General features: G+C 35.3%; 1 protein-coding gene across 2 annotated transcripts in view; it reads right to left on the reverse strand.

The window, feature by feature from the left end:
• Positions 1–13,254, reverse strand: part of ANGPT1 (angiopoietin 1) — a 256,066-nt gene that overhangs the window by 61,484 nt on the left and 181,328 nt on the right. Inside the window, exon 4 of one of the 2 annotated variants that reach the window (XM_015145866.3) lies at positions 10,789–11,018. In XM_015145866.3, the coding sequence (XP_015001352.1) occupies positions 10,789–11,018 (230 nt within the window). 2 annotated transcript variants of the gene reach the window in all.

The following is a 13,254-nucleotide window of genomic DNA, read 5'->3' on the forward strand; positions in this document are numbered from 1 at the left end:
CCAAATAGAACTTCAATGAGTCATCTGTCACAGAATCCCCAGCAATACTTATCTCTGCTGACAAGGGCACACCCAAGGTCCTGAGTGATTCAGGGTAAGCCTTAAGTCTGAAAGGGTGCAGCCTTGTCTCATGGTAGCAGGACGTATGGGAAAAGAGAGAGGAGGCAGCAATGACAAAGACAAAGGATATGTTGACATGAGGATAGCAGAGGGCCATAGGCAATAGAATTGTCCGAGAAGGAAACCCTCAACAGAAAAGTGAAGCCATGACGGCCCACAATGTCAAGAGCTAACAGAGGATAAGGAAGTGAGAGGTCCAAAAGCAGCCATATTGGATTTCATCATGTCCATACCCTAAAAGTCACACTGACTCAGGATTTACCCCCACTAATTTTAGGTGTTATTCTCATAAGCCTGGTAGCTGGTCTCCCAGCCTACGGACTATTTGCTAGAAGCTACAAAGACAGAGGATAGGCTGGTGGGAAAGTGAGAGTGGGAATGTGTATGTGTGTGTATGTGTGTGTGCATGTGTGTGTGTGCATGCGCACGTGTGTGTGTGTGCATGTGCGTGTGTGTGTGTGTGTGAGAGCATGTGTATGTGTGTGTGCGCATGTGTGTGTGTGTGCATGTGTGTGTGTGTATGTGTGTGTGAGTGTGTGTGTGTTTTTGTGTTCATCTTCTAGTATCAGGCATGGAGACAAGAAATTGGATCACTGAAAGTTTGTGTGTGTGTGAGGAAAAGACAAAATTTTAAAAAGTAGGCAAAACTAAGAAATGGTAAGGATTTGGGCACTGAACAATAAAAAGGGGGCAAACTATGTACTTTTCCAGAGGCATCATGGTATTACGATGACAATTCATATGGATAATAACAGATTAAATTCTTAGAAAAAAAAAAGCCTGTTTTTTTCAGTTTTCTCTTCCAAGAAAGAGAGGAGAGAATAAAAAAAAGCAGATAATTTTTCATCACATTTAAAAATTTTCATAAAATTTTACGACTTGAAGGGATACATTTTAATTATCTGGAGAATATATTGCCCAAGATGTATAATTGCAGATATATAAATTTTCAATAACATTAAGATATACATAAGGTATATAAAGTCTTAAATTTATGCAGACATGTAAAGCCTCCTATGTCATAAGTGAATCTCTAATGTAAGGTACTTTTTTAAAGTGGAAGAATAATTAATCATCAATTAATTCTACCTATTTCTACTGTAGTTTGATTACTATGCTCAAATAAATTTTGCAATTGTCTTCTAATGTGAAATGATTCTCATTTGTATAACAACATATATTCAATGCCTATTACTACCTAAAGTAACCAAGAATGGGGAAAAAATACTTGACTAAAAGGTAAAAATGGAAATACACACCATCTTTGTTTAATCAAGTAATCTTTCATTTTACATAAAATTTATTTCTTTGTTTTTCCCTTGGGCACCCTGTTGGGCAGTTATGAATGCCACACGGCCCTTGCCATTTGTTCAGGAGCTCATTTCAGTCACAAAGACATTTCAGGTGTTTCATGTCTGTTAATTTTCCATATAATTTTTTTCAGCCTGGCTACAATATATTGATTTTGTACAAAAGATTCCCCATGCATGTGGGAAAGCTTAAGGGGCATCTTTTGTGCTCTGCTATGAGCAGACAAATATAATTTATTTCAGCAACAGCCATTAAAAATGGAATGAAAGTCCTTGGGCAATGCTGTAAACATAGAAAGCAGTTGCCAGATGCTTTTGAAAACTGACACACACACACAAAACTCCACTTTTAAGTTTTGAGTAAATAAGTCCTGTCACCATAAGTAGGTCACCTTGATTCTTACTCTTGTGGTGTAATATACTTGAAGAACACTACTTGACTCCCAGCCCTGGCTCTACGTGGGCTTCTACTCTGAATCCAGGGCTTCACTGATTATTAGGAGTGACACAAAACCAAGAGACAAAGTTGTAATGTTTGATATGAGTCATAAAGTATGTGGGTTTGTGTAGGATACCAGGCAATCTCTAAGGTGTGCCATACTTCTATGTAAAGCAACCTGGCAGCAGAGCTGGGACTAGAACAGAGGTGTCATGATTCCTGCTCCTTCTAAACCACCATGTCTGCCCTCTTGATGGCATACATATGCTCCGAGATACTGGAGAGAAACCATCTCAATCTATAATTCCTAGCTCTAGAGAGATAGGTTGGAGAATTAATTATGATTCAGATTAGGTTTGTGTGTGGTCTGTGTGTTCATGAGGCCTAAACAACTGGCAAAATCTCCCTTTAGAACCAAATTGCCACTTAAAATTATACCCAAATTTCAAACTCACTATTCTAAAGGACATCATCCCACTTGTGAAAATGGAATGTTCACACCTAAAAATAATTAAGATACATGCAAAGATATAATAAACACACATGTTAAAGAGGTCTGACATTTGATATTACATTTGATAATTTGACTTATTTATAAATCCATCAAAAAGATGAGTAATTATTTGTAGGTTACATATTAATATGACTCCTTAGCAGACATAACCCCACTCTGAATGTGAACACCCAAACCAGTACAAGCATGATATTCCAGTGTACTTGAAATCAATTTTCATGTTGATATCCTTTGGTTGATAATAAATTATGAGTTCCTATAGGAAGCAAAAAATGTTACTAGTTTTAAAGGTTATTTGCAATTGACTTTTAGAAAATCTTATGCTAAAAATAAATATTGGTTTATACACATTTAAAGCTAAATGTACAGTTGCAACATTCTTCAGGTTTTACCTTCTTTTTCTCACTTCTTATAGTACAAAAAATTTCATGAGGTTTTCACTCTATAGTTGATATAATGCATACATATTTAATGCTGTTAATAAAACATTTTTTTTTTACTATCTCTCAGAGTAATTATAGGTGTCATTTGGCTCAGTGTAAAGTAGAATATCTTATCCGTGACTGATGTCTACTGTTCCGTTTTGTCCCTTGATTTCGAAAATATGTGTTGAATTTGACTTGAGTGTGGATGAGTCCAGGAAATGATTTAGTTGAAAGTCTATTCAAACTATTTGTGCTTCTTCGCTTTAGCCAACCAGGCTATGAAAGTATAAGGGAAGAAGGATGGAGTTTGCTCATGGTAATATTGGAACATCAAGGAAACACTCTTTTTTTGTGGCCTTTTACCCCTGTAACTTCCAAGCCCAGCTGGAACCAGGAGATATCCCTTTTCAGATAGTTCATCTTGTTTCTGAAGTTAAAAACTCCAATTCCAAATGAGAATTAACCACAAAATTTCAAATCTCCCCCCAAAGATGGGGTTTAGAAATAGTTCATGGGAGAGGTCAAGGACTATGTTATTTTTTATTTTGTTATCATTAGTTTGGCCATCCACTATTCACAATTTTTTTTTTTACAAAAATTATGACTTTTCTAAAAGGCAGATAACACGCTCCATCAAAAAGGAGAAATATACCATTTCCAAAAATAAACAGTCAATTTCGCCTTAAGCCATTGGGTTTTATGAAAGGAAGTGCTAGATAGTGTGGTTCATTTTAAGGAAATTGTAAATGTTTGACATATAATTTTCTGTCAAGATAAAGCATTTCCCTCATTAAATGGGAACAAGTACTCACTGTAGTGTTCAGCAGATGACTTCCTGTATTTTTCTCTTTCTACCTAATCTTAAATTGTGCATTACAAGTACTAAATGAAAAAATGAGTATTTTACCCAGTCAACGAAACTGATATTTTCCATTTTTATCAATGTTTATACGAGTGACATTCAAAAAGTTTTAATTTCCTCCCATCACTTGTGATGTTTTTAGAGTCATTCTTAACTCAAGGGACTTGCAGTTCAAACTATCTCATCCCTTACAGAATGATATAAACTTCATAAACTCAACAGACACTGCATGGGAGGTAAATTCCTTTCAGATGGTAGAATTATTCTGAGAATCAAGCCAAATGACTCCTCAGCACTGAGAAGAAAGCAAATGCCTCATTTCCCCCTTTAAAAAGACTAGAGGCTCAAATCCCCCAAAATAATGATCAAGTGTTCCATACCATTGCAATCAGATTCTGGGAAAGACACTTTAGCCCGAATAGTCGTCACTTAAATATTTGTAGTATCAGCCATTATGTCTTTGAGATAATGTGAAAGAATTTTTAAAAATGAACTACATGAGAAGCTCCTATGAATTGAAATTTGTACTTCTTATTAGAGAACTAAGTATATAAACATGTTCATGTCTCTCAGTACTTATTTTTAAGTTTCCTCTACTCTGTGTGCCTCCCTACTTAAAGTTATTATCTGTCCTTTCACATTCAAGTTTCTTGAATGCAAGTATATAATGATTTCTGTTCTTACTTCCTCTCATCATTTTAGTCTTTGAGATATGCAACTGAGCCATGTAGCATACCAAACCTCTGCATATAGAAGGTTCACTTTTTAAAAATTTGACTGTCATGCTTACTTGCCACTGAAAAGAACATCTTTCATAACTGTCTTTTTTTTTTTTTTAACCTTCCCAAAACACTGTTCACTGCTGTTTTTCACACTAAGTCTATGTTTTTCTTTTGGTCTCTTTTTTTGAATCTGTCCCTTAAAAACTTCAAATTTTTCTGTCTTTGATTTTACACTGTCATTATCTCATACAATGCACTCATAACTCTATATGTAAATGCTCTCAAATTGTACACAAATGTGTGCCCGTATCCTTGCATTTTGGGGTTGGGGGAAGCGGAAAGGAAAAAATAGCATAGTTTGCATCAGGTTTCCTGATGGATCTGTGACCCCCACGTGAATAAGAGCCATTGCTTTATATGCACTTTCTATGATTTTACCTCTTATCTCCTCTGAGAACACATAATTGTTCTCCTTCTAGAATCCGATTTATCTGCCTGCCTGACTCTGTCCCACAGGCAACTCAGTCAAAATGTCCCAAACTAAAACTCACTATTTTTTCCCTGCCAACCTATTTCTTCTCCCATGTTGCTGGTTTTAAAGAATGTGATGAATGTACCCTCAGTTGTTTAACCTAGAAATGTGCAATTGGTATTAGATTCGACTTCTAGGAAGTCATTATTTCTTGCTGATTCTAATTTTTCTATTTTTAAAAATTTCTTCTACTTACTTTTCCATTTACCTCTGTTTAATATGGATCTTATTATTTCTTTCCTAGAAATGACTTTGAAATTCTGACAAAAATCATCAACGCTACCTTCCCTGTCCAACATGGTGCAGTGTGTAATGTACAGTATTCAGAACAAGACTCTGGGATCAAATCTCAGCTTGCTCACTTGCTAGCAGTACAATATTTAAGCATTATTCACCTCTCTGTACTTAGCTTATCTTTCATATAGAGTTGGTAATAGCACCTATCATACAGTGTTGTTACCGGAATTAAATAAACTAATATATGCAAAGGTCTCAGAAGACTGGCTTGTGTTAAGTATTTGCTGATATTATAATAATGGCAAAAGCATCCATCTGGTCCCCTGCTCCAGGCTTCTCCGCTTTCCAGTATGTTTTTCCTACATTGTCACCGGGGAAATTTTTTCTAAAATGCAAATATCACCATTATCCTTACATATTGACAATGACCACTCATTGATTTTAGAGAAAAAATGTGGCCTTTTTAGTCTCCGTCAGTTCCTCTCTCTAAACTCATTTTAAGACTTAGGCTATAGCCCGCTCCCATGACTTCTGGAAAATATACATGCTGCTTGTACTCTCTGGTGTGTCCTTCACTTTCTTCAGTTTTTAGACGTAACTATCATCTCCCCATTAGAACAAGCTTGCTTATGTTTTAATCCTAGATCAACGATTTCCAGCTTTGTAACTTTGGGCAAATTCTCAAATTCTCTGTGGAGGTTATAAAATGATGCTAGACATGGTAACTCCCTCATGTTGCTGTTGTAAGGGCTAACACATGTAAAGCCTAAGCAAACTAGAATCATAATAAGGATTCAGTAAAATCCCCAAGAAAACTCTAGTGATGCTGGATTCTGCACTTATCCTTCTGTTCCTGCCATGATTTTAATATTTCTCTGTGAGCTTTGCTGGGGTCCAGGTACCAAAGGCTCACTTCTAGCAAAGAATTCTGAAAAATAATTGTTTACTTGTTTCTCTCCTATCAAACCCTAGGTTCCTTAAAGCCACAGGATGAAATACATCTTTTGTTTTTCCTAGTGGTCTGAGCAATATTTGACACACTATAGAAAGCTACCAAATATTTGTTAAATAAAAATGAATAAATATCATTTCCCCAGAACAGAACAGTTGCTGCAGAACTGTTTTGAATGAATGGATACATTTATGGACCACATCTTGCTACAGCAGAAATGAGCTTCAAGCTGATTTGGGCAGTGTGAGACAATCAGCCTGTGTAAGTTTATAATACAGTCTAAATACTATTTAAAAAATTTTTATTTTCTTTTTTCCTTTATTTCTTTTTTAACAGACTTTGTCAGTAAATTCCCAATTATATATTTGCCCCATGTATGTTCCACATGTGATATTTTAATCACCACTGTATATAGATAACCAGTGAATTTTTTTTTTTTTTTTGAGATAGAGTTTCACTCTGTTGCCCAGGCTGGAGTGCAGTGGCGCGATCTCAGCTTGCTGCAACCTTTGTCTCCTGGGTTCAAGCAATTCTCCTGCCTCAGCCTCCTGAGTAGCTGGGATTACAGGCATGTGCCACCATGCCTGGCTAATTTCTGTATTTTTAGTAGAGATGGGGTTTCACTATATTGGCCAAGCTGGTCTTGAACTTCTGACCTCAAGTGATCCACCCTCCTTGGCTTCCCAAAGTACTAGGATTACAGGCATGAGCCACCGCGCCTGGCCAACTAGTGATTTTTTAATAGTCACAGTAACTGATTATTCTCCCCTGAAAGATTCAAAACCTTGTTTGTATGCCATTATTAGTGTAAACTATTTAATTCCAGCAACTATTTAAGTTTGGTAATTTCGAATTGCCAAAAACATGAAGCAATCAGCTGAGTTTTGACATTGTGATAACATTGAGGGCAATATTTCTTTAGTGGATAATGTTTCTAAGAATAAATGTGGCCCAATGTTTGCAGATGAAGGTTAGACAAAAATAAATGTGTTACTCAGAAGCTTTACAAAAGGGATGCAATTCAGTTTGAATTGACTATTTGCCTAAGACACCACTATTGTCTATTAGGAACAAGAAGAGGAAAATTTGCAGAATTATTTCAGAGAATGTGTTTATTAGTTGTTCTTACTTAAAAGTATCTCACAACATCAGATGTGTTAGTAGAAAAAGTGCTGTGAAACTAAACAAAAGTACTCTCTTAATGCAAAGACAGATTTACTGTTTCTGGATCAAACAAATGTTTGGAAAAAAAGTACATTTCTAGCCAACACTTCCTAGGAATTCTTTGTCATATAACTTTAATGCATTATAGGCACTTTAGAAGGCATTAAAATAAAGATAACTACTATTATTTTAATATTCACTATGAGTTAACACAGAAGCTATGTGTTTTATACTACCCTTTTTAAATTTTTCAACATTTAAAAAATTAATTAATTCATTTACTTGTTTATGTAGGTATTTATTCTAGGCCCTCTATTTCTTTTTTAAATTTAAATTTTATTTTTATTGACAAATAATAACTGTATATGTTTATGGAGTAAAATGTGATGTTTTGGTACATGTATACACTGCAGAATGATCAAGCTAATTAACATATCCATTACCTCACATACTTGTCATTTCTTTGTGGTGAGAACATTTACAATCCACTTTTTTGGCAATTTTGAACTACATAATTGACAAATAAAATTTGCATATATTTATGGTGCACTACACACCCACCGGGTAAATATTATGATCCCATTTTAGAGATCAGAAAATGGAGGTCAAAAAAGCTGCCTGGATGGCTGTCGACACTCAAACACTCCGGGGCATTGTATTTAAACATTTTCTGCAAAAGAAGTTTTGCTTATAAAGCACATAATGAATGTACTTAACGGAATCTTGTCCATTGAAGGAGAAAGAAGAAACTAAAGTTTAATGAATCAACTGTGTCTTCAGCAATGTTACCTTTGCTTGTATATTGAGCATCAAATGTAATTCTTTCCCTATTGTGGTGAAATAGACAGAATTCTCCTGACTTTATACATGATGAGACAGCTTCATAAAGGTTAAACTAGTTGCCAGTGACAGGGGAAGCTCATTAACTTTTTTTATCTTGCCTTGCAGTATTATATTCAGGCTGTCTCTACAAATTAGTCGGTCAGATTGAAACCAGAAGACCTTTAGGGTGAATTAAAATGGTTGGCTTTTTGGATGATGACACAGCTCGTGTTTTTGAAGATCTTGTAGAACATCTATATTTGAGTTTTAAAATATACATTTTAGAATATTTGATGCATTTATTGTGGTATAATTATTTTAAAATATTTGCATATATATAAATTTGTAAGTAAAATATTTACATATAATCCTTCAATAAGTAATAAATTTATATGATATATAAATTTTGGTCATAAAACAAAGAAAGGCTTTACCCATGTGTTTTAGAATTTGAATAAAAGTTCATTTTAATAACTGATATTTAATCTAGTATTATGCTATTAGCCATTTAAAATTTTAAATTCACCATAGCCAAACACTATGGCTCCAGTGAAAATAAAGATATGCAGACAATGAAAATCTTCATAAAAACCTTATGAGAGCCACTTTCCATTTTTGTGTCTCTTATGAGTTCTAAAATAACGAAATATTTAGTTAGAATACTTCACAGTAAGATTAAAGAAAAAAAGATTAACAAGAAGCAAATAAAATCTATGATCATGACAGCTCAGAACCCATTGGAAAATCAGGCAATTCCCTTAAATGAAGATGGCAAATCCTGTAGTTAAATCAGGATTCATCTTAGAGTGTTGTCATTAAAAAGAAAAGATATCTAGAGGCCTGGAATATTTAGACCAATTCAGTTTCTATGATTATTATTTCTATTTTTTGGATATACTACATCATAGAATAGACACCGTTACTTTTTTCACTTCCTGAATGGCTATTAAGGGTCTATCCTCATTTTTCAAAAAAAAAAAAAAATGTTTCTTAAATTGAACAGATGTTTGCTTCCCTGATATTGCACCCAAAGTTCAAACCTAGCCAGAATATTTACTTTTAAAGTCACACCCTCTTCCTCTAAAAGCTTAAAGACACATTTATTAGGCAAATACTCAGAAAAGAAGTTAAATTATGATAAGTACGCAGACATATGAGCTCTGTGAGAATCACTAGGGCTTGACATCTCTAAAATCATGAAATAAAAACCACTATTCCACTCCATGTGCTTTAAGTCTCAGGATGATAAGAAAAATGTGTTTTCAATCTTTCCCAAAATGTATTCAGTTCAATATGAGAATAGATATATCTCGTATTAATACTTAATTTTTAAATACTCATGAGCTCTATTAAAATTCTCTGGCAAAATACTACCATGCTTTCCTTCTAGTGGACTCTAACTCAAGATTTTGGCAGGGTCTGACTGATTAGCAGGCTTTTCCCTTCCCAATCACATTACTGAGCACACCCAAATGGAGCTCCGGGAACTCACTGTTTAAAAAAATTTTGCTTTACAAAGTATATTAAAGGCTTGTTTAGACTATCTAAAGGAGATATAACTCAAGGTAATGAAGTGTAATAGAGAAATGTGAAATGTCTTTAAAACAAAATCACTTAATATGGAGTTATCTTCCCTATTCATAGCTATACACGAAAGTATGAAATTGAACAAATTTGTCACATAGCTCAAATCCACTTTTAAATAAAGGAACCTCCCCATGTGTATGTTGCATATGCTCACTGAACCACTTCATGAATGGTCACATAAGCCACAGCTTAATAACAACAACTTTGAGATATAAGTGGTGTTCTCTTTCACTCATCACCATTTACAATTCCATCTTCATTCAGAGAAAGGCTGATTAGAGAAATACAGAAGATGACTTCAAGTTCCAAACTTTGAAGAGCTCTACTGAGGCTCACTAAAGGTTCTGCTTGAAGGAAACAGGTGCAAGCGGAGGCATTCATTCGATAATTGTTAGGTGGATGGATGGATAGACAGATGTGTGCCTTCTAAAGAATGACAGACTTGTAGATGTTCCCAAAGGTTAAATGGCTTCAGACATTCTAGTGATATCAAAAATTTGTATCTCCACTGTCACAATGACACCCCAGAATTAATGTATCCTGCACGGGACTAAGCACAAGTGATCTTAATAAATAATTTTGATAACAATAATCCTGCCTCACTCATAATACTTGTTACAAATAGTCTGTCTGATTTTCTCTGCAACCCACAATTTCCTACCCCATTCCCTTTAAAAGGAAATAATAAATATTAGCTTAAAAATGGAAATCCTCCTGAAACTCTCCCAGCACGATGAACTAATTTTTAACATTGGCTCATCTCTGTCCTATACATAGTTAAGTGTCTAACACCATAATACCAATTATTTATTCACGACAGTATCACAGATTTTATCTAAGGTTAAAAAGACAAAGAAAGAAGAAATTAGAGCACTCTTTCAGAAAGACATTGTGGATTCACAAATTTCAGCTTATGAATCATTCTCTAGGTAGCAACGTGAGAAAATTATCAACATAAATTCATAAATGATTCTAACCGTAAAGTTCTTCTGCTGCTTTTTATACAGCAATCAATGCACTGTAGAAAGCTATACTGAGTATTTACTTGCTCAAAGGAAATAAAATATTAACAATACCAGAGTGAGGAAGACATTCTTACCACCTTCTTTAGTGCAAAGGTTGACAAGGTTGTGGACTGTGTCCATCAGCTCCAGTTGCTGCTTCTGAAGGACACTATTGTTGGTGGTAGCTCTGTTTAATTGCTTTTCCAGCTCCTGGATTATATATGTTTGACGAGTAACCAAGCCTTGAAGGTTCTCTTTCTCTTCTTTTAAGGTGTCCAACTCTTCCTTGTGTTTTCCTTCCATTTCTAAGATTTTATGTTCTAATAAACTACAAGGAAATGAAAATAAAACTTAGATTTGAAAAAATGTTATTCAAAAAAACCCTTATAATTCAACTGGTTCCTGAATTTATTTAAGATGAAAAATTTTAATCAGGTGTTTCACTGTAAAAATATTTTTTAGTGAGAGACTTAAGAATATATATTCTTTAGAATAGGAGTTATATATATATAACATGTCAAATAAAAAATTATTAAACCAGATATTTTCAGAGTAATGTTAGATTTTAACTATGATTTAGTTTCTTGGTTTCCTTGGGTATAACTTATATCCAAGGTAGCTAACTTACACCCGAAGAGCTATACTCTAAAGAAGTATAGTATAATTTCACTAAGGAAATGGGCCTAAGAGGAAACAGAATAGTTCGGGAAAAAAATAAACAACATGTAGAAACTACTTTTTATTCACTTTGCTATATTCATTTGGGGTTTTCAAAACATTAACATTGATTAAATTTCACAGTAGTTCTATGGGATCAAGAATAGTATATTGACAATCTGAAAAATCGAAAATAAAGGGAAAAATATGAATCAGAAACACAAAGATTTATGTACAATGACATTAAGACAGAAAAAAACTCTTATTTTGAAACTGTTGAAAATAATATTTTTAATCATTTTCAGGATATTAGAAAATGCTCAAAATATAATGTTAGGTGAAAAATGAAAAAACAGCAATATACATTCTCAACCACACACACATACAAAAAGAAAACTATATTGACACAGAAACCACAGGAGCCAAAAGTAATCCATCTAAAGTCACAATGAATTCTTGTGATTTTTGATAACTTGTCCTGTATCATAACCACTAGCTTCCTTATTTCTCAGCTCAAGCTTCAGGATGAGGCTTAATGACACTACAGGTCCCCAAGTTACTGTATAAATGGTAACAAAAGGAAGACTCCATTGGGCTGATGGTACGGTCTTCAGAAAGGAGTTGGGATGCTTTGCTCAGTGTGTTGCAAGCTTTAACTGAGGCCCTTCCTTCTCCCTGAGCTCTTTACAGGATATTCCCCTGGTATACTGCACATTAAAGATAATAGAGAAAGCAGAAGCATTCTTGGAGCCTAGCAACTGACTGGAATAAAAAGCATTAACATTTTATGGAGTGTCTAATATACTAGTATTCCTCAGGGAAAAGGCTTACTCAGTTTTCTCAGCTCTGTTTTCAGAAGGTTCAACCCGTCCTTAGTTTACAAGGTGTTATTAAAATGCCACATACCAGAATGGGCACTTAATTTACCTTGGAGAAATACAGCACTGAATCATTCCTTTCAAAAAGGGGACACTAGGGAGTGTTTTAGATTCAATAGCTAAATTACAAAATGGAGCATGTTCGAAGAGCCAAATCTTCCAACACCAGGTACTGGGGGACAAATTGTAACATCTGATTGTCCTTTACACAGATTAAGAAGTGTGGGCCCAAGGGTTAAATGGCATAAAAGACTATGAGGGAATGGAGAGAAGTCCATGTGGCAGAAGCTGTGCCATCCTGGCAGATGTCAGAAACCTTGCGGATGGGGTGAATATGGCAGAGCATGTTAGATAGTGATGATGATGTCAATCATACTAGTCATGATACCTCTCATTTATGACACGGTTGCTGTGTGTCAGGTACTGTTTTTTTTTTTTTTTGTTTTTGAGATGGAGTCTTGCTCTGTCGTCCAGGCTGGAGTGCAGTGGCGTGATCTCCACTCACTGCAAATTCCGCCTCCCAGGTTCACGCCATTCTCCTGCCTCAGCTTCCAGAGTAGCTGGGACTACAGGCACCCACCACCACGCCTGGCTGATTCTTTGTATTTTTAGTAGCGACAGGATTTCGCCGTGTTAGCCAGTATAGTCTCGATCTCCTGACCTCGTGATCCGCCCGCCTCTGCCTCCCAAAGTGCTGGGATTACAGGCGTGAGCCACCGCACCCAGCCGGTGTCAGGTACTGTTTTAAGTAGTTGTTATGAGTTCAATTATGGCCTGCCCATGTTTGCCCCCAAACAACAACAACAACAAAATTGTGTTGAAGTCCCAACCTCCAGGAACTAAAGAATGTGGACTTATTTAGAAACAGAGTCGTTGCAAATGTAATTAGTTAAGATGAGGTCATCCTGGAGGAGGATGAGCTTCTAATCCACTATGGTTGGTATCCTTATAAAAAGGGAAAATGTTGAGAGACAGATCAGATGTGCGCGCAGGGGAAACGTTGTGTAAAGATTGGAGTAATGCTGCCTC

Source organism: Macaca mulatta, chromosome 8 (genome assembly GCF_049350105.2).
Source record: "Macaca mulatta isolate MMU2019108-1 chromosome 8, T2T-MMU8v2.0, whole genome shotgun sequence".
In the NCBI taxonomy this organism is placed as follows: Eukaryota; Metazoa; Chordata; class Mammalia; order Primates; family Cercopithecidae; genus Macaca; species Macaca mulatta.